Below are 22435 nucleotides of genomic sequence, written 5' to 3' on the forward strand. Positions count from 1 at the left end.
ACCACCGCAGACCTCCAGGTGGGACACAGGTAGCTCCTTCACCGGTCCCCTGCCTCTCTCCTTCCGGAACCCCCACTGCTGGGCTGAGGTGTTGAGGCACACCCCAGGCGCATGTGGCCTTATTCTGTCAAAACCCCCCCCCCCCCCCCCCCCCCCCCCCCCCCCACCCCGTCTGCTATGGAGGGGCCCCTACGTTAGAGCCCCCCGGTCTCCATCTCCATCTGTCTGAATGTGTCTCAGCACAGAGGCAAACAACCCAACGAGGGAAACAGAAGGAAGTGAAATTAGCTGTAAAAAAAAAAGGCCACTGAGAATTTAAGACAGACACACACACACACGCACGCACACACACACACACACACACACACACACACACACACACACACACACACACACACACACACACACACACACACACACACACACACACACACACACACACACACACACACACACACACACACACACACACACACACACACTACAATAGTTGTGTAACACTAAGGCAGAAGAAAAAGAGCCATGCTCCATAATCATGACGGAATGCGCCAGCTATTAGCTGTGTTCACATTATTGGAACTGAATTAAGTTCTTTGTTAGCAAAACGACCTTGGAGTGTCTTCAATGTCTTGGCAATGCCGTCCGTGTGTCAGAAATACAATTGGCAAATTTTTCCAGGCTGACAAAAAACGTCCCTGAACGTAATTAATGAATTGTGTGAAGTGAAGAGTTCCAGAAAATAATGCAGCTGTTGGAGTAGTGAACTCAGACAAGATGGCTGACTGGCTGCTTTACCGATCTGTTGTAATTGAACCAACATTTGAAAGGTCCTAATATCTTACTTTACTATACCAATTCCATCCATGTATTTATAAACCTGTTATACCATGTTGGAGGCCTCTCAACAGGACTTTGTTATCCCCCTCGTGGGAGCTCTTACTGAGAGGGTGACTCGCAGGTCAAGTGCAGTGACTCAGCAAGCTAGGGTCTTGACTTGTGTGACAGGCTGCCCTCTAAGCAGCTCTCACCACTACTGTGGCCATACGGTGAGCGAGCACCACGGCGCAGGCCAGCTTCCCAGTCAGGGGTGGAATCTGTTGCCACCTAGTGGCAGTCAGTGGAAACGGCGGGGACGGTTTGGTCGCCCTTGATTGTAAGTACGGAAACAGAATATAAGAGGTGAAAATAAATTCAACACATTCAAATTTCACACTAAACTGATTCTGTGAAGAAATGTGTGAATGTGAAAAGGGCCCATTCGATTACTTTTTAGGTAGTGCATCTAGACTAAATAAATAGGGTGCTCAAGAACGAACGTTATTCCTTGTAAACAATACTGGAAGTTCCAAAACTGCAACTTTGCACACAATATAATTCAGCCAAACGCACCTCCTTATCCCACACATCCCGGCTGCTATAGTGATATGACCTCTGCTCTAGGCTTCGAAGGTCTATGGTTTTTATGTAATAAATATGAAAGTAACTACCGATCACAGGACTAGACGTCTGTGATGTATGGCCTACTGTCCATAGCATTGCCCACCAGGAGCCCCTGAAAGGGGAGTGCAGCTTCCTCTGGCAGGGCGGACCAACCTTGACATGCCAGTGCACTCCCCCCCAGTGTGTGTATGCGTGTGTGCGCTTGTGTTAGTGTGTGTGTGTGTGTGTGTGTGTGTGTGTGTGTGTGCGTGTGTGTGTGTGTGTGTGTGTGCGTGTGTGTGTGTGTGTGTGTGTGTGTGTGTGTGTGTGTGTGTGTGTGTGTGTGTGTGTGTGTGTGTGTGTGTGTGTACAATCAGAGACCTTGTCTGGAGACCTTCATCGCAATGGAGCACCAGAGGCCTCCAGTCTTCTGGGAGAGACAGAGAGAGAGAGAGAGAGAGAGAGAGAGATTGAGGGGGAGAGCAGGGGTTGGGTAGAGGGAGACCCTGAGGAGATAAGAACATATTCACAATTTCACAGAACAGCCTGTTCCTAAAACACCCTGTCTCTTTCACTCGCTCGTTTTCTCACTCTCTCTGTCTCCCTGCACCACAGTTGATGTCTGTCTGTGTGTGTGTGTGTGTGTGTGTGTGTGTGTGTGTGTGTGTGTGTGTGTGTGTGTGTGTGTGTGTGTGTGTGTGTGTGTGTGTGTGTGTGTGTGCGTGCGTGCGTGCGTGCGTGCGTGCGTGTGTGTGTGTGTGTGTGTGTGTGTGGGAGAGAGAACAGATAACCGCTGTAGCAAAACACACCATCAACTGGGGCCCACTCGTCCCTTTTGCCCAACCACGGACGGTACACAAGCTGCTACGAGGGACATTTTGTATTGTTGCCGTCTGTCTCCTCAACAGGTGTGTGTGTGTCTGTCTCACAGAAGAAGGGAGGAGGGATGGCGGGGGTGGGGGGGTGGTTCGCAACGCGGTCAGAGAAAACAGCTACTCTGTCTTTCTCAAACATCTTCAAGGTCCCGGTGTGGGGATATAACGGGCCGGCCCTACGTTCCTCTCCCCAGACACGCTGCTCCGGGACCTCAGGCAGGGTGAGTCCATACCGCACCTCCACACCTTTCCTTACCCAACCCGCACGTTTTCTCCAAAGAACGACCCGACACATCCGATTTTGTCTTCTGGTTCCAGTGTTGTGTTTTGTACTCTGCAATCCTTCGACAGGACATGGATGTTTCCCCCTTTCATTTTATTGAATCGTAACTTTGAAGTTTTAATATTTTCAGCCGCTCGATATGTCTGTATATATGAGTTTGTTTGTGAATACGACAGAATAACCGATCTATGCAACTTTGCTATTTCTTTGTTTTTGTTTATAGCAAGCGATATAACTTTTTGTGTGTGGGGGGGGTTGGCTGTCTGCCAGGTCTACCAGGCCCACCCAGCAGGAGGGAGAGAGAGAGAGAGAGAGAGGACGAGAGAGCTAGGAGTGGCCCAGACTTTTTCACTCGCTGTTCCTTTTTCCTATGCATATACCTCTTTGAGACTTAACTTTAAAGAGGAATAGGGCATGGGAAAATGGGGCTGCAGAGGTAATACACCCAACGCCCTGACCACCCGATCACCTTGGAGAGCTGGCCGACCCCCTGGGATGTGTAGTTTTTGCAAAGATAAAAGCCTACAAATGGAATACTCCTGTGATGAACATTGCTGAGTATCGTCCGGTTCTTATCTTGTGATGGAAATTTGACTGTGATCAAAGTTAATCCCAATTTAAGCTTTATGTGCTGATATATAGCATGTATATTTGATCATGCATAATGTGAATATTTGTGAATATATCTGTTGTTATTCAGTCTCTATCCTTTTTCATATATAAGGAAACTTTGCTGAAATGTATACGGTTTTAATGTAATTGGTAAACTGATGATGGAAACACTTTATTAAACCCTTAATAAATTGTTTTTGTTAAAATCTTTCCGTTGTTGTTGTTTTACTCATATTAACTTTGCATGCACTATAGGCAATAACTCAGGGTCACCCAGATGATAACAGCATTCTGCTTAATTAAAGCTTTTTACTTTATTGTTTGTTGGGAGAAACCGATACTCTTTTTATCGTCTTTGTTTCTCTCTCTCTCTCTCTCTCTCTCTCTCTCTCTCTCTCTCTCTCTCTCTCTCTCTCTCTCTCTCTCTCTCTCTCTCTCTCTCTCTCTCTCTCTCTCTCTCTCTCTCTCTCACTTTCTCTCTCTGTCTCTCTGGTGAAGGGGCACTTTCATGTTAATTTATATTTCTTTCTAAACAAGATATTCAAGTTTAATTTGCAACCAGTGACTCGACTTTGATAAGTATTAGTGTATTAGTGCCTTCTTTTGAATCGTTTGTTACTGTAAGCTTTAGGAGACATTTGCGGAAATATCGTTAGAAAATACCTTTAGTCTTCCAACATGAATTAAGGGTTAGGGACAGGGACGCGGGAAGTGGGGGTGCTTAGGGTGCTGCAGCACCCCCCCCCCCCCCCCTGGCGGCCTCTGGCTGTAACTGCAAGTGAGAAGGTTTTATGAACAAATCAACACTTTTTTTTTTTTTTTTATAATTTTATCATACAACATGATTTTTCATTTAATTATTGACATCCACCCTTTTTATGATATTTATCATATTATCATTTCAATTTATTTAGAACATTGTCTGAGTAGGCTGACGTAGGCTATGACGCACAACGCAGAACTGTCGATAGCTGAATATCGTACTATGCTGATTTTACATAAGCATGTTGGTGTTCAACATCTGTTGTAGTGAACATTCTAAAACTGGTGTAAAATGTTGCTGCCATATTAATAGACACGTTGAATGTTATCGTTATGATTCTGGAATCCTGCACGTAAACTGGTTGGCAAAAAAAGTTCACTTGACGGAGAAACCGTCACTTTCCTCATATCAGACAACTCGTAACTCTGGATGAAAATAAAGGCTTTCTTTTATTGTCACTCTCCTTTTAAACCTTTAGAAATAACCACCTAAATCCTTGTTATAACGCTGTGTATAATCCCGGACCGCAACAGCTTGTCGGCATGTTGTTATAGTGTGAAATTCAGCACAGTATCAGCCAAGTTGACTCTAATTTCCACATTGTTTACTTGCTGACGTTTGTGAATAACAGTGGCTAGTTGGCAGAACTCTTTTTACACACCAGTAGAGTGTTTATCAGAGCGGAGCCCTGAATGTTGCGCATTTATTATGACGTCATTATATAGACTCTCTCTCAGCACCCCCCCCCCCCCCGCCCCCTTGGACTGACTTCCCGCGTCCCTGGTGTTACCCCCTATGTTTTAATTCGATACTTTTCAACAGTGTTACCCCTTATGGGTTTTATTCATGACGACCAATAAAAAACAACAGTGTTACCCCCTTTATGTTTTTATTCATGACGACCAATAAAAAACAACAGTGTTACCCCTTATGTTTTTATTCATGACGACCAATAAAAAACAACAGTGTTACCCCTTATGTTTTTATTCATGACGACCAATAAAAAACAACAATGTTACCCCTTATGTTTTTTTTCATGACGACCAATAAAAAAAGGAACAGTGTCACCCCTCATGTTTCATTTGATAAAAACGACAGTGTTACACTGTCGTTTTTTATTGGCCGTCATGAAAAAAAACATAAGGGGTAAGACTGCTGTTTTTTATTGGTCGTCATGAAATAAACATAAGGGGTAACACTGTCGATATATATCAAATAAAACATAGGGGGTAACACTGTTGTTTTTCTTTGGTCGTCATGAAAAAAACCACAAGGGGTAACACTGTCGTTTTTTATTGGTCGTCATGAAAAAAAACGACAGTGTTACCCCTTGTTTTTTTCATGATGACTGATAAAAAACGACAGTGTTACCCCTTATATTTTATTTGACAAAGACAACAGTGTTACCCCTTATGTTTTTTTTCATGACGACCAATAAAAAACAACAGTGTTACCCCTTATGTTTTCTTTCATGACGACCAATAAAAAACAACAGTGTTACCCCTTATGTTTCATTTGATAAAAACGACAGTGTTACCCCTCATGTTTCATTTGATAAAAACGACAGTGTTACCCCTTGTGTTTTTTTTCATGACGAACAAAGAAAAACAACAGTGTCACCCCCTATGTTTTATTTGATAAATATCGACAGTGTTTTCCCCTTATATTTATTTCATGACGGCCGATAAAAAACGACAGAGTTACCCCTCATGTTTTTTCCATGTTGACCAATAAAAAACGCCAGTGGCACCCCGGTCGACGTTTTTGCAGGGATCGGAACATGAGCTATTTAGAGTGTTAACCTCTGAACTTAACAATGCACCATCAAGACACCGTTTAAAGTCATAACAAAGGTTATACTTGACTTTATAATTCGCATGAAATAGAGAAAAGAAACTTCCAACAGTGGTCATCAACCGGACTTGAACCCTGGTCTCGTGGGTGTTAGGCAGAGTGCACCCCACTGCACCACTGAGACGATGACAATACACAATAATCAATCATCAATAAAGAGGATATACATGACATTAAAATGTATGTGTGTATTTCTATTATTTCCCTAATGTTTTTTTTTCAAGACGACAAATAATAAACAACAGTGTTACCCCTTATGTTTTTTTTCATGACGACCAAAAAAAACAACAGTGTTACCCCCTTTATGTTTTTTTTCATGACGACCAATAAAAAACAACATGGTTACCCCTTATGTTTTTTTTCATGACGACCAATAAAAAAAGGAACAGTGTTACCCCTTATGTTTTTTTTCATGACGACCAATAAAAAAAGGAACAGTGTTACCCCTTATGGTTTTTTTCGTGACTACCAAAGAAAAATGACAGTGTCAACCCTCATGTTTAATTTGATAAAAACGACAGTGTTACACTGTCGTTTTTTATTGGCCGTCATGAAAAAAAACATAAGGGGTAACACTGTCGTTTTTATTGGTCGTCATGAAAAAAAACATAAGGGGTAAGACTGCTGTTTTTTATTGGTCATCATGAAATAAACATAAGGGGTAACACTATCGATATTTATCAAATAAAACATAGGGGGTAACACTGTTGTTTTTCTTTGGTCGTCATGAAAAAAAACACAAGGGGTAACACTGTCGTTTTTTATTGGTCGTCATGAAAAAAAACGACAGTGTTACCCCTTGTTTTTTTCATGATGACTGATAAAAAACGACAGTGTTACCCCTTATATTTTATTTGACAAAGACAACAGTGTTACCCCTTATGTTTTTTTTCATGACGACCAATAAAAAACAACAGTGTTACCCCTTATGTTTTCTTTCATGACGACCAATAAAAAACAAAAGTGTTACCCCTTATGTGTCCTTTCATTACGACCAATAAAAAACAACAGTGTTACCCCTTATGGTTTTTTTCATGACGACCAAAGAAAAACGACAGTTTTACCCCTCATGTTTCATTTGATAAAAACGACAGTGTTACCCCTCATGTTTCATTTGATAAAAACAATAGTGTTACCCCTTGTGTTTTTTTTCATGACGACCAAAGAAAAACAACAGTGTCACCCCCTATGTTTTATTTGATAAATATCGACAGTGTTTTCCCCTTATATTTATTTCATGACGGCCGATAAAAAACGACAGAGTTACCCCTCATGTTTTTTCCATGTTGACCAATAAAAAACGACAGTGGCAGCCCTGTCAACGTTTTTGCAGGGAACGGAACATAAGCTGTTTAGAGTGTTAACCTCCGAACTTAACAATGCACCATCAAGACACCGGTTAAAGTCATCACAAAGGTTATACTTGACTTTATAATTCGCATGAAATAGAGAAAAGAAACTTCCAACAGATGTCATCAACCGGACTTGAACCCAGGTCTCCAGGGGGTTAGGCAGAGTGCACCCCACTGCACCACTGAGGCAATGACAATACACAATAATCAATCATCAATAAAGAGGATATACATGACATTAAAATGTATGTGTGTATTTCTATTATTTCCCTTATGTTTTTTTTCATGACGACCAAAAAAAACAACAGTGTTACCCCCTTTATGTTTTTTTTCATGACGACCAATAAAAAACAACAATGTTACCCCTCATGTTTTTTTTCATGACGACCAATAAAAAAAGGACCAGTGTTACCCCTTATGTTTTTTTTCATGACGACCAATAAAAAAAGGAACAGTGTTACCCCTTATGGTTTTTTTCGTGACTACCAAAGAAAAACGACAGTGTCACCCCTCATGTTTCATTTGATAAAAACGACAGTGTTACACTGTCGTTTTTTATTGGCCGTCATGAAAAAAAACATAAGGGGTAACACTGTCGTTTTTATTGGTCGTCATGAAAAAAAACATAAGGGGTAAGACTGCTGTTTTTTATTGGTCGTCATGAAATAAACATAAGGGGTATCTCTGTCGATATTTATCAAATAAAACATAGGGGGCAACACTGTTGTTTTTCTTTGGTCGTCATGAAAAAAAACGACAGTGTTACCCCTTGTTTTTTTCATGATGACTGATAAAAAACGACAGTGTTACCCATTATATTTTATTTGACAAAGACAACAGTGTTACCCCTTATGTTTTTTTTCATGACGACCAATAAAAAACAACAGTGTTACCCCTTATGTTTTCTTTCATGACGACCAATAAAAAACAACAGTGGCACCCCGGTGGACGTTTTTGCAGTGATCGGAACATGAGCTGTTTAGAGTGTTAACCTCCGAACTTAACAATGCACCATCAAGACACCGGTTAAAATCATCACAAAGGTTATACTTGACTTTATAATTCGCATGAAATAGAGAAAAGAAACTTCCAACAGAGGTCATCAAACGGACTTGAACCCAGGTCTCCAGGGGGTTAGGCAGAGTGCACCCCACTGCACCACTGAGGCGATGACATTACACAATAATCAATCATCAATAAAGAGGATATACATGACATTAAAATGTATATGTGTATTTCTATTATTTCCCTTATGTTTTTTTTCATGACAACCAAAAAAAACAACAGTGTTACCCCCTTTATGTTTTTTTTCATGACGACCAATAAAAAACAACATGGTTTACCCCTTATGTTTTTTTTCATGACGACCAATAAAAAACAACAGTGTTACCCCTTATGTTTTTTTTCATGACGACCAATAAAAAACAACAATGTTACCCCTTATGTTTTTTTTCATGACGACCAATAAAAAAAGGAACAGTGTTACCCCTTATGTTTTTTTTCATGACGACCAATAAAAAAAGGAACAGTGTTACCCCTTATGGTTTTTTTCGTGACTACCAAAGAAAAACGACAGTGTTACACTGTCGTTTTTTATTGGCCGTCATGAAAAAAAACATAAGGGGTAACACTGTCGTTTTTATTGGTCGTCATGAAAAAAAACATAAGGGGTAAGACTGCTGTTTTTTATTGGTCGTCATGAAATAAACATAAGGGGTAACACTGTCGATATTTATCAAATAAAACATAGGGGGTAACACTGTTGTTTTTCTTTGGTCGTCATGAAAAAAACCACAAGGGGTAACACTGTCGTTTTTTATTGGTCGTCATGAAAAAAAACGACAGTGTTACCCCTTGTTTTTTTCATGATGACTGATAAAAAACGACAGTGTTACCCCTTATATTTTATTTGACAAAGACAACAGTGTTACCCCTTATGTTTTTTTTCATGACGACCAATAAAAAACAACAGTGTTACCCCTTATGTTTTCTTTCATGACGACCAATAAAAAACAACAGTGTTACCCCTTATGTTTCCTTTCATTACGACCAATAAAAAACAACAGTGTTACCCCTTATGGTTTTTTTCATGACGACCAAAGAAAAACGACAGTGTTACCCCTTATGTTTCATTTGATAAAAACGACAGTGTTACCCCTCATGTTTCATTTGATAAAAACAATAGTGTTACCCCTTGTGTTTTTTTTCATGACGACCAAAGAAAAACAACAGTGTCACCCCCTATGTTTTATTTGATAAATATCAACAGTGTTTTCCCCTTATATTTATTTCATGACGGCCGATAAAAAACGACAGTTGCCCCTCATGTTTTTTCCATGTTGACCAATAAAAAACGACAGTGGCACCCCTGTCGACGTTTTTGCAGGGAACGGAACATAAGCTGTTTAGAGTGTTAACCTCCGAACTTAACAATGCACCATCAAGACACCGGTTAAAGTCATCACAAAGGTTATACTTGACTTTATAATTCGCATGAAATAGAGAAAAAAAAATTCCAACAGATGTCATCAACCGGACTTGAACCCCGGTCGCCAGGGGGGTAGGCAGAGTGCACCCCACTGCACCACTGAGGCGATGACAATACTCAATAATCAATCATCAATAAAGAGGATATACATGACATTAAAATGTATATGTGTATTTCTATTATTTCCTTTATGTTTTTTTTTCATGACGACCAATAAAAAACAACAGTGTTACCCCTTATGTTTTTTTTCATGACGACCAATAAAAAACAACAGTGTTACCCCTTAGGTTTTTTTTCATGACGACCAATAAAAAACAACAGTGTTACCCCTTAGGTTTTTTTTCATGACGACCAATAAAAAACAACAGTGTTAGGGATAAGAAAAAAACTGAGGAAAACACATGAAAAAATAATTGTCAGCTGAACAGTCAAATAACCCTTGCCATATTTCCCTGTTATGGCACCATAGCAGCAGGGCCTCTGGGCCGAGAGACCCCCCTCCCTGCCCCTGTCGTGGCTGCAGAATGTCTGAAGCCATCAGCCACGCCCCTCCCTGGCTGCCTCTGCATAACAACCCATCAACATCTCCTCCAGCCCAGAGCCGGGCCCACTCACCCAGCCCAATGGATTAACGGGCACTGATCCGTTTGAGCCGTGTAAACCAAGTAGCAGTGAATGGACGCTGATGGATTACCATCCCATGCTCCTAGCACAAGCACCACTAGTAGTATACTTAAGTACTGTGAAGGTGCAAGTATTAAGGGTACTTTGGGGGGAAAAGTTGCATTGTAGAGATGATGCATACTTGATGAAATCAAATAGACATGCAAGAGGGATTAAGGGATCGAGCAGATATGCATGTGTTCTGTGTGTATGGTCTGAGGGCTGGCTACGATTCAATTTCTTGGAATAATCACAATGATCTCACACAAAAAGAGTGACAAGACTTTCGATTTTAACAACTTTTGTAATGTACATAAGAAAAACATATTTGTATTGTTACGAACATGTTTCTGATCGTTTTAAACGTGCAGTAGTCAAAATTAGTTGTGGATTGGCTACAAGTTTGAAGAAATCCATCAACACTGCCTGAGTAAGTCGAACCATATAATTGAGAAGTCGGACCAGTTGGCTTAAGATTGATCACTCAATGGCATCGCTATACCAATCAGAAGGTACAATTATCAACGGATAGCGAAGGCTTTTGGACGACAGAATGACTCAATCAGCCCCATATTTAGAAGGTTCCTAATGACTTTAAGGTGAGGCAATACACACCTTTGGTAGACTTGAAGGCGCCATCCCAGAGAATCTCTCAAGTAAGTGCGAAGGGTTTCGGTGGGACACAAAAGGGCTCAAGGGATATCAATGATCTTGTCATTAGCTCTGCTTTGATGTTCCTTTGAAGATGCTAATCGCAAGTGAACTGCTCCACTCCCCACAGACGGCGGCCGTTCGCCAGCAGCCATCGGAGCCATATAGACGGAGGGGGGCGGCACGACTGCAAAATCATAATAGTTTAAATCAGATCGATCATTATTCGATGGAAATATAGGCTCAACGGATTAGGTATATTGTTAATGTAAAACGTCGCATAAATCGGGAGAGTGGGATAACACTTCATATGAAAAATGTTAACGACATGGGATCGCATGACATTATTCTGACAAAAGCAGCAACCATCCCGTCTATCTATCCCTATTGGGACTCGAAAGACCCCCATAAAAACCGTTTACTTGCAGAACTCAATATTCACTGTTCTATCTTGTGGCCAGCCTCCTAATATAGATTCTTATAGGAATAATAAATTATGGTTATTATCTTCACAAAATGATCAACAGGAGTATTTATGGTTGCGTTATTTCTCGCATGAATTGCACACACTTCAAGTATTTCGACATGGTGGTAAATTGTTAGATTTTAGGCCTTGAGCCTCTGGACGCAATACACCCCAGCCATGACACTCACAGGTAGGTGTTGTGTTACTTAGCCTACAATCAGGAATGACGGAAAGGATATTCAGAAAAAAAGTTAGTTTATTATATTTCATTCATTTTTTTACATACAAGATTGTACACGTTTTTCCATATAATATCTCATTTCATTTTGTACATTTTATTATAATCTCTTTAGATATACTTTAGAAGCAAACTACTCCGTACGGCCTACATAAATGCTTATTTGATCAAAAGATAGTGCTTGCAAAAAACAATTTAAGAACAAAACTCTTAAGATAATGGCTGGGAGATATCTAGATTCTAGATGTAAAAGCATCAAGCCAACGTGTTCAACACGCTGGGGTTTAATAGTAGTAGGGGGGAGCCAGCGGGTGCATGTGCTGCTGGTGCACCAGCTGTTGCGCGGGGTACGAGAGCCCGCGAACTGGCTGAGGGGAGCCGTCGCGAGAGTTGTAGAGAGGGAGCTGACCGCCGAGCGGGTGGTGCTGAAACGCAGGAGCGGGCGCGTACAGAAAAGGCGGTAGTAAACCCGGCGGAGCAGTGAAGAACTCGGGGCGCGAGTCCTGGATGTCTCGCTTCAACTTCATCCGTCTGTTCTGAAACCAGGTCTTCACCTATGGAGCAAAAAGGTTCAAAAACGTTATAAACTACAAATCTCGATTAAAAGCCAGATCAAAATCCAAAACCCGGCCAATAGACCCGGCCCACTGGTTCACACAGCCATGCTGTTATTTACCTGAGTTTCAGATAGGCTAAGCTTCTCGGCGATCTTCCTCCTCTGCGTAGCGCCCAGGTACTTGTGCCGGCCGAAGGTGTCTTCCAGTCTGTTGATCTGCTCCGATGTGAACTTGGTCCTCATCCTGCGGTGGAGGCCGGCCTCCCCCTCGCTGTCCTCCCCCTGCTCGCTCTCGGAGCCCGACGTGTAGCCACAGCTATCTGTTGAGGTGGAAACAGACCTTTAGTTACAATTGTTCCGATCTTAGGGCAGGCCCTTACACGGATAAATAGGATACAGGCTATAAACGAGGGCTAGATCATCCCAAAACAACAAGAAATCACAATAACTTACTGTTCGGCGAGGTCGGAGAATAGCTGTCCACCGGGGCGTTGGAAAGCACTTCAATACTTGAATAAGTCCCGGGTTTAGGTGGATCTGGAAGACGGGTTCTCTTAACCTCCTCCGTTTCCTTGTGCGTTGAATAAAAACTTTTGGATAGCCATTCAATGGAGAAGTTTGCCATGATGTCCTGGTAGTGTCTGGCCTGGGTGCCCCTGTGGGTCGGCTCCTAGCCGCTATATAGGAGGGGCACATGGCTTTATTTGCATATGCGAAAGGATCACAACAGAGCGATAAAAGCTCGATAGTCGTTGTAATTGAAGGTAATAGGGGCTGCATTTGTGTTTTTTTTCTCACGTTCACGGCTGGCTGATAGGTTTAGGCGCCAGCAGGTCTGAGTATCAGTGGGCGGGGATCGGAGGGGGAAATTATGATCAGCACATGAGTGACTTAGAGCAGGATCCGTTTAATGCTGCTGCGCTCACTTCACATGTGATGGGGACGTATTTATTCTGCTCGGAGATTATGTTGGGCGGGTTGAATAGAATTCACTCTAATTATGGTTAATTAAATACAAATCAAACACAAATGTTTCTTTCTGCCGTATATACAACAACAGTCGTATTCAAGAAATGTTTTTAATATTGTACACACATACAATTTCATTATCATTTAGGCTATTCGCTGTCACATCTTGAATTCGCCTGTTTTCTAAAAGACAGCCTCCCACTGTGGCTGAAGCCTTTGTGCGTGTCTCGCTAAGTGTGAGAGTCCCCACGCCAGAAGGCCTAAACAGAAAGTGAGAACCGTGTGTTTGATGTTTGTTGACATGTTAATTTGAAGGACATTTGCTGAGGCGACTCTGCAGCACTGCAGCCCCGCAGACCACAAATAAGAGTAATCCCACTTACAGTGTCATCAAAATGATGACGATGAGGACTCATTTTTTAATCTAAGGATAGTCTTTTTTTCAGTTAAACCTCGTATCCTGTATATTTGGAGGAAGACAGGCCCAAATAGGCATTATTATTAATTAAATTATTAAAAGGAAATTGTATGTGTGCTGGACGTTTGCGTGTGTTCGTGCATGAATGATTAAGCCTGGCTTACCTGCGTGTTTATAAAAAATAATGGATAAGCTTTCATCTGGTCCACTTCAAGGCGTTTGGCCAAAGCAATTAGCCTATCTTCACACCGTCGCAGACGTTTTGTGACCACAACTTCAAACCGCAGGGATCAGACCTGATTCTGGCCGGCACACAATGGCCCAGACTTTCTGGAGCCAGGCCGGAGGGACCTTACAGTAAGTGTAAACTCATCAATGCAGGACTTAATTTAGGCTAATTGTTGACCATGATCTCCCCGTTAGCCTCCTTTGAAGTGCAGCGCCGGGGACAAACAGAATTAGACGACGCGCATATAAAAGCGCACCAGGGGGCCGCTGGGAGACTGTGGGCTGACGGGTGAGGAGCAGCCCAACGACCCCTCACCAAATGTTATTAGTTTGGTTTATACTTTGGCGAATATTCAACGACGGCACATTATAGTTAACTCATCGCAAAGTCTGCAATCTAGTCTGTGATTTAATCCATTCTATGAGTTTGTTGAACCACATAATTAACATAATATCTCTGCGCCGCTATCATATGGATGGGGCAGGGGATTAAATCAGGGGATCTGAATGACTCAAGATAAGAGCTTCATGCGGGAAAAATTACTACCCCCTCTCATTTTACTGACGCAGAACTTTTTACTGATGCAGAATAACTTTCACAAATTGAATAAGGTAAGCATGATCTAATCTTAACGAACAAAACCAGCATCTTTACGGTCTATCAGTCTTTAGGCCTATTGCGTTGAATATAAATGTTCTGAACAAGACAACAATAAAAAGGAAACTCAAAACAATTTTTGCAATAAAATGTTTTTTATTTAAAGATAAATATATTTCTTTAGGGCATGTAGGCCTACTCGAGATGGGCTTATATAATTTTACAACTGTACATGAAATGACATAATAAAAATAAAGAAGACGTTCACATTGCACATATATTCCTGTATCCTAAGTGTTTCCGTCGAATAATAAATTTACAGTTCGGGTTCTAGTAGAACCGTGGGTTGGTGGCCGCCATATGATAGGGCACTTGGTAAGAGATGATGGGCTGTGGGGTCAGAGCCTGGAGCTGTTGGCCCATCGAGGGGTACATCGCCAGACCGGCGTGATGGGGATATTGAAAGCGCTGTCCGGCGAAGTCGTGGCACTGTATCAGGGGCGACAGCGCAGGCGCAAAGTACTCCGCGCGCATGTCCTCCTGCACCTCTCGCTTCAGCTTCATTCTCCTGTTCTGGAACCAGGTTCGAATCTGAAGAAATCAACCAATAGAAAGTTTGTTAGTCAGTGCGCAGCAAGCAAATTCCGTTTCAAATATAGATCATTGGTAATAATAAAGAAAAAAATACATTGGCTTTTGCTATAAATGATAGTTACCTGAGTTTCGGATAGGTTAAGTTTCTGTGCAGTCTTTAGGCGTTCCCCTGCATCCAGGTATTTGTGCTTGTTGAATATCTTCTCCAGTTTGTTGATCTGTTCGGGGGTGAACTTGGTGCGGAGGCGCCGCTGCAGGGCCCCGTCCCGGTCGGCCTCGCTGCTCTCCTCCACAGAGGGACACTCTGACAGGCCGGCCTCGCTCTCGTAACCAGAAGAGTAGCCGCTGATTTCAGAAACTGATAATAAAAATACAAAAACACTGTTAGAAATCTGCGTTTGCAAGTTCAGATCACACGTATACACAAATGAAGAATAGCCTAGCCTACTGGATATGTTTTGATTGGAAATTAACCAGAATATAAACTTACTTGGTGAAACACAGCTTGTGGACCGTGCAGGTGAAGCCAAGCTGATATCATCGTTAGGATCCGCGCGCTCAGCCGTTTTTAAGGACTTAGGTTTGGGTTGGAGATAATCCTTGCCATAGGATGACGGTTGGCGAGGCTGCACCATGCAGCGGACGTGAGGTATCACAGGGGACGTTAAATCCTTGTGCTCGTCAATTCGCTTTGAAGGAGTGCTGCTCTGGGCCATCCAGTCGACGGAGAAGTGTTTGACCATACTTGCAGAGAGTTTGTAGACTGTGTAACTCGGGGGATAAAGCTCCACACAGAAGACACCGTGGCGTGTTGTGCCGGTGGGGACCAAGGAGCGGGTATTTATAGGCCGGGCCCTCACACTCATTTGCATTTGCAAAGGGACGTTAACACCCAATCGATTCCAATGATTAGGGCTAATGGCTCGTTATTGAAGTCTTTACATTTCCTGTGAATGTGTGAAGACCTGGCGCCACCGAGTCTGTGAGAACCCCTTGAGCTCATACATTCGGCGGCCGGACAGAAACGGAGGGTGCACCATCGAAATTGCTGTGCGTAAAGCAGAGGTGGAGACCCCCCTTTTTTCATACACCCATTCCAGGTTCAATACCTCTACAAACTGAAGGTTGTTTAAAACATTAATGTGGGACACCGGCATACATTTATGCTGCTGCGTCTTTTTCAGAAGAAAGTACATCAGAATTACTGACTATATAGGCTTATGACGGAGTTAAAATAAGAGAACTTTCATTAAAATTATAATATTATAAAAATAATATGATGGATTTAGGTAAGGCTCTATAGCCTAATAACACAAGGCTTTTATAAAAGTGGGCAAAGGTCAAAACAATGGTCTGACATCGCCTTGATGCCCATTGATCTCACCAGGAAACAGGCGAGGACGTTTTTTGTGATCATATCACGGTAATATTTCCCCTGGAATCTAAAAATAAACTCAAACAGTTATTCAATCAAATATAAATCGAAAGCACGCAATGCAGCAGTAAGTATTGACACGTCTTCGACCCCCCCCACCCCCTCCCGCTGGGCAGAGGCGCCAGCGACCAACAGCCAGCATCTGACAGTAAGCTCAGATCAAAGAACTTACAGTAGCAACACAATTAGGCCTGATTGTCGGTTGGTTCAAATGTAAATAAGTCAAAACAAGCTGGTAGGAAGCCCGTGGAACGCATAGAGGTAATATATGTGTAGCCCGTGGAATTAGATGCAATGCATGACACAATGACTTTTGTAACATTCATTTATTGTAGAACACATCGTTCTTACGACAGAGTAATATATCCTTAAACAGAATATAACTTGGATGCTTACAGTGCTCAACAGTTGCATTTCACTTTCACTCGACGAATGACATAATAAATAAAGTACCGTAAATACAAAAATAACGTTAGTGGTATTGCAGTAAACGGGAAATACGGATCATTTTATAATGCTAAATATTAAATGACTCATCACACACATTAAATGACATAAGGCTTACATTTCAGCAAGCCTGAAATAATTGGGGACCCTACCGTAGTTTCCTGCGGATTTATTTCACCCTAGTAGTTTTCTCTATTAGATTTGATATTTTTAACCGACACTGCAGTTCACAAACACACCGCGTGTTCTATCTCAATTTATCCGACTGACACCCAAAATCCCAATGCAACTACCGCCATCCACCACAAATACTCACTGATATGCCATATAAGTGCTCCATAGTCAAGGCAAGGCAGGACAACTTTATTTACAGTTTTTCTCCGTCGCTTTGGTTCATTTCTCAGATCAGAATTGAAATTCTCAAAACTACCTGTTCCATCTTCACATCAGTGTGTCACTTGTGAACATGAAAAAAACAGTTTCTCATTTATTTGAACACGTTGCAAATGCTTTGGTACATCCATGCACATGATTATATACAATTCTCTTTTCTTTCCTACATTATCAATTGCTTATGTCATGTTGATCAAAATGTATTGTAATGGTCTCTATGGAATAGTCTCACCCCCACAACATTTAGGTATTAGTTCATTGCATAAGTCTTTACATGCAAAATGGTTGATCAAGTTGTCATAATATGTCAAGCATATTTCTATACATACACTGGCATTAGAGCAGGCTATTTGCACCATGGTTGTAGAAAACAATGCCAGAAGATTAAGGGAGATAAAGAGTGCCATTATAGAGGACAACAACAACTTTGAAAACATCCAAACAGTCAGCATCTCAACCATTGACAGGGTGCTGAAAAGACACCAAATGAGTATGAAGCAGCTGTACAATGTTCCATTTGAAAGAAATGGTGAAAGATTGAAGGAGCTGCACTACCAGTATGTACAGGTAAAACATGTATGAGCATGCAGTAACTTCACCTCACAGTAAACAGTACAACATCGTATAGTGATATACAGTACTGTAAGTGTGACCTTTACACATTTGCTATGGCTGTAGAAAAGAAGATGCAATATGTGCTGGATACATTTGATGTAACTGTATCTTGTCAAAAATAAAAATGCATGTAATTCATAAAACTAATTTTGTGTCTTCTGGATGTAGCATGCAATGGAACTGGAAGCAAGTAAACCAACGCACAACTTCATCTACGTAGATGAGGCTGGATTCAACCTAACGAAACACAGAAGGCGTGGTCGAATATCATCAGCCACAGAGCTACAGTTGATGTGCAAGGCCAACGGGGCGGGAACATAACTATGGGTGCTGCTATCTCTGAGAATGGTGTGCTTACGCATATTCCCCTTATTGTGCCATACAATACAGAGCGTCTTGTCACCTTTTTAGACACTCTCCAGGGATCTCATCCCTGAACCAGAGAGGGGTCAGATTGGAGATGACTTGCCAAAGTACGTGATAGTTTGGGACAATGTCAGTTTCCATCACTCCAACATCATCAGGCAATGGTTTGCAACCCACAACAGGATGCTGATGGAGTTCCTCGCACCCTACTCCATTCCTTAATCCCATTGAGGAATTTTTCTCAGCATGGAGATGGAAAGTTTATGATCACCAGGCACATACACAGATGACCCTTCTGGCTGCCATGGATGCAGTGTGTGATGACATCACAGCAGATGCCTGCAGAGGCTTGATAAGACACTCTAAAAGATTCTTTCCACGCGGCATCGCAAGAGAAGATATTCGTTGTGATGTGGATGAGAATTTTTGGCCCAACAGACAGGAACGTCAGGAGGTGTAGGAAGACTGCACTGTAATTCCTACAGTACTGCATGTACAGTTTTTCCTAAGGAGATTATCCTATGTTCACATTTCTAATTTTGTTTTTTTTCTTTGTGCTATGCAGTGTTGTCTTTTCCTTTCTGTATCACAATGACATGGTCTGTCAATAAATTATAGTAACATCTTAAATGTGAATCTTGTACAGTCTCTTGCAATCAATCTCCCACATACACTAAGGTGTAACTTACAATTTACAATAATTGTCTTCAAAACTTTAGCCATAGATTACATCAGAACATCCCTCCAGAGTACACTGTTATATTGACAACATGACTAAGCAATTTGACTCTTATCCGTAGACAATGACACAAGGACTTGTCATTCTGATGGCACTGACATGTTCATTGAAACAGATATTCACTTTTGAGAGATAAACTAAGGATTTTGAGCAAGAGACTGGCTTTTGCAGGTAATCCATGGTGTTTTGCTATTTGAACGCATTGTTTTGGGAAATGCACTTACTGCTTTGCAAATTTCAATTCTGATCTTAGAAATGTACCAAAGTGACTGAGAAAAACTGTAAATAGCATACATGAGGCAGACTCCAAGTGCTACTTATAGAAACATAGCCATACAATAAAATGAAATAATAAAATAAGACGGATACATAAAATAAAGGCAAAAAAAGAAAGAAAGTGCAATATGAGATTCAGCAGAAAGCTAAAGCAAACAAAAGTCTCCAAACATATCCACAGGAGGACAATACACTTTCTCCTTTTGCAGTGCGATTCTCTCAGCTGCCTTTATGGGAGAATTTTACTCTTACATTAAATTATATGTGATTATTATCTTGCCTACACGCAATATGAATCCAATAAGTGCAGAGAAACATTGGGTATACACTGCACAACCCTCCCTCTAGTACAACAGCCTCTGGAATGACCCCAGGCTTGACCTTTTTAATGTGCGTTGATGACATGTTCCATATGTGATGGGAGCTGGTAAACAGCGCAGTAAGACAGCCTTGACATAGGGGAAGAATGCATGGGAAGAGGTAATGACATATGGTTAATGTATGGGCCGAATGGGGAAATAGGTAGGGGCCCTGGCTCTTCAGTTCTTTGCAAACCAACTAGGCTTTGTTCTCACTTGTTCGCAAGTAATAAAGAAGTCTTTATCTTTCATGCTTCAGACTGATACAACTCTTATTTTGTTAAAGTGTTAAATGTGGTTTATCCACCACACCTTCTGCTCTGAGTAGACTCTCGCTTTCTCATATGTCTTAAGTCTCTCCTGATGAAAAGTCAACCAGTCCGGTTTCCTGTCTGAAACACACTCACGTCCTGTTATTGCAGCAACGGGGAGATGTGGCTGTACCCAAAAAAGCAGAGAATATAGCGAGTACCCCGTGGAGGAATGAGGAGTGACATTGTGGACGTACACGATGTCAGCAAGTTGCTCTGGCGAAGACGATGACATCTACAACAGGTTATCCATGAAAGGCATGTTCATCTCTCGGGCCAGTGGCACGGTGGGAAAATGCAGAATGATTAGACACAACCGGGACAAGAAGAAAGAGCCCAAACCCTCAGAGGTTAAACCGACTGGCACACACCAGAAAGAACATGGCCAAGGAAGGAATCAACTCGCTCACGTAGGGCTGTGCGATATGACTGTATATTTTGTGTGACGAAATAAAAAACGTCTATCGTTTCACATTATGCTCCATCGTTTATTTTGTCTTCACACTCTTTACGGTAATATTTTTCGTCATTTGGACGACGCTTTACGTTCTTCCACATGGCACATGAAGGCAACACAAACAAACATGGAGAGTGAACGTGACACAGAACGGGGTAATTCCGAACAAGAGAAGGACTCAGACCAGCCAAGACAAAACGAGGAGCTCTTACCTAAAAAGAGGGGCTTCGGTCACATGGAAGTGGTTTGGGTATGAAAAGTCACAGACCAGAAAACCGTACTTTGCAAAGTATGCCGCAGACCGTTAACCTCAACAGACTCAAACACCAATAACCTCTTTAGAAAGCTTTACAGAAATGTATTGAAGTTAACCGGATGATATATTTATTTTGTTTGTTCTTTCCCGTTTCTCATTGGCTCATTGTTAGCTACATTAGCCTCTTTAGCAAACCAGATCGAAAACAACCACAACTTTACATTGTATTGCACGCACAGCAAGAATGTGCAATGCATAAATTGGTGACCGGCATAGATTAGCAATGTAATCAAGTGTGTAAGAGCATTTCAAATCTAGATTAAAATGACCAACGTGATACAAATACAAAGAAATTAAATCTCTTTAGGGGCGCAGCCTTTTTTGTTGACGAGAAGTAAAGTCGGCCTCACTGAACTCGCTCTTTCAAAGCGACGAGATACTACGACCAAAAGGGGGCATGCCTCAGTGAAATGCCACAAGAAAGCTGGGAGATTTGCTACCAGCGTACCATCCAAACGGATTACAGCATTAATTTACATTGCTACATACATTGCTGCTACAAATCCGAGTATTATATGGTTGGTTTTGATATTTTTGACCATATTCACATTTTAGGCCTATATTTTGTTTGCAACTATAGTTTAAGTGTTTTCTATTTACCTTTTTATACATTAATATTTAATATTTTGTTACATGCTTAATTGAAAATGTGCACAAAGGTTCTAAATAAAAAGGAGAAAAAAAAAAGATATTTTGGTCATATCGCACAGCCCTACGCTCACGTACAGTATGATTGAAGAGGGGAGGCCATTGTAATCCTAAAAACCATCTATTCTAATCGGGTATTAACGGTAGTGCCACAACTTCCCCTTCTCTGAGGTCCCGTAGTTCATTGTAACGCCCCCTTCTCTTCAGAAAAAGTAAAATATCAACATGGCAGCATGCGCTGAAAAATGTGAGGATTTTGTTGCAAAAAAAGGCACCTTCTCCGCAGTCGAGGGGAAGTGGTTGGGGTTTGCAGCATCCAACATTGAACAAACCACTGTCCGATGTAGAGTTTGCCTAAAGTCTGTGTCAACCCAAAGCAGCAGCAGAATAAATATATCCCAACCTCTTAAACTGAGGCACGCAGCCGAGTGGGACATGTGTGTGGCACTGCGAGCCCCAAAACACCTGCTAAGAAGCAGTTAACATTAGCTGCATCATACTGTCCTGTATGAGTAGAAAGGGGCAAGTCGAAAAATATAACCGATGCGGTGGTGCTTCATATCGCCAAAGATATGTCGCCCATATACACCGTGGAGAAGCTTGGTTCATCGAAATGCATCACAAACACACTTGACCCCAAATACTAGCTACCGATCCGAAAATATTTTGCTGAGGTTGCCCTACCCCATCTTTACAACAATACTCGTACAAAAGTTACAAAGCAGCTGGAGGATATCACAATTTATCCAACTACGAGACCTATGGTCCAGTCGAACCATGCAATCATTCATGAGTCATTTTAAGAAAAACAATGGACTCTGCAAAGTCTCTGCTGTTGCAGAAATATAATACAATAAAAGATTACAATTCGATAATCAGGTTTTAGTTTGAAAACGATCAGATATTTTATTTTTAGGCCAAATTCAGATAACGGTTGGGGGGGGGGGCGGTGTCTCCTAAACATTGGACATTGCTGAGGAATAAAGGAGTCAACCAATTCAACACGTGACAATGTTTTGGCGTTACTTTGTATCCAAGTGCCGGCT

The 22435-nt window shown here is 41.6% G+C and overlaps 2 protein-coding genes and 1 long non-coding RNA gene across 3 annotated transcripts; 1 reads left to right on the forward strand and 2 right to left on the reverse strand.

Annotated features, from left to right (window-relative positions):
• Window positions 1-2410: 2410 nt before the first annotated feature.
• LOC132473380 (uncharacterized) lies at window positions 2411-3395 on the forward strand. Its single transcript, XR_009529356.1, has 2 exons — window positions 2411-2515; window positions 2848-3395. It is a non-coding gene; the product is annotated as an uncharacterized LOC132473380 (long non-coding RNA).
• Window positions 3396-11909: 8514 nt separating this feature from the next.
• vent (ventral expressed homeobox) lies at window positions 11910-12845 on the reverse strand. The gene is made up of 3 exons (XM_060073868.1): window positions 12674-12845; window positions 12341-12540; window positions 11910-12218 (listed from the first exon to the last, which is right to left on the reverse strand). The coding sequence occupies exons 1-3, from the start codon at window positions 12843-12845 to the stop codon at window positions 11949-11951; spliced, it is 642 nt and encodes a 213-aa protein (XP_059929851.1). The 3' UTR covers window positions 11910-11948.
• Window positions 12846-14575: 1730 nt separating this feature from the next.
• On the reverse strand, window positions 14576-16097 carry vox (ventral homeobox). Its single transcript, XM_060073713.1, has 2 exons — window positions 15150-16097; window positions 14576-15024 (listed from the first exon to the last, which is right to left on the reverse strand). The coding sequence occupies exons 1-2, from the start codon at window positions 15897-15899 to the stop codon at window positions 14764-14766; spliced, it is 1011 nt and encodes a 336-aa protein (XP_059929696.1). The 5' UTR covers window positions 15900-16097; the 3' UTR covers window positions 14576-14763.
• Window positions 16098-22435: the final 6338 nt, after the last annotated feature.

The sequence above is a fragment of the Gadus macrocephalus genome, chromosome 15, assembly GCF_031168955.1.
Source record: "Gadus macrocephalus chromosome 15, ASM3116895v1".
NCBI classification, from domain to species: Eukaryota; Metazoa; Chordata; class Actinopteri; order Gadiformes; family Gadidae; genus Gadus; species Gadus macrocephalus.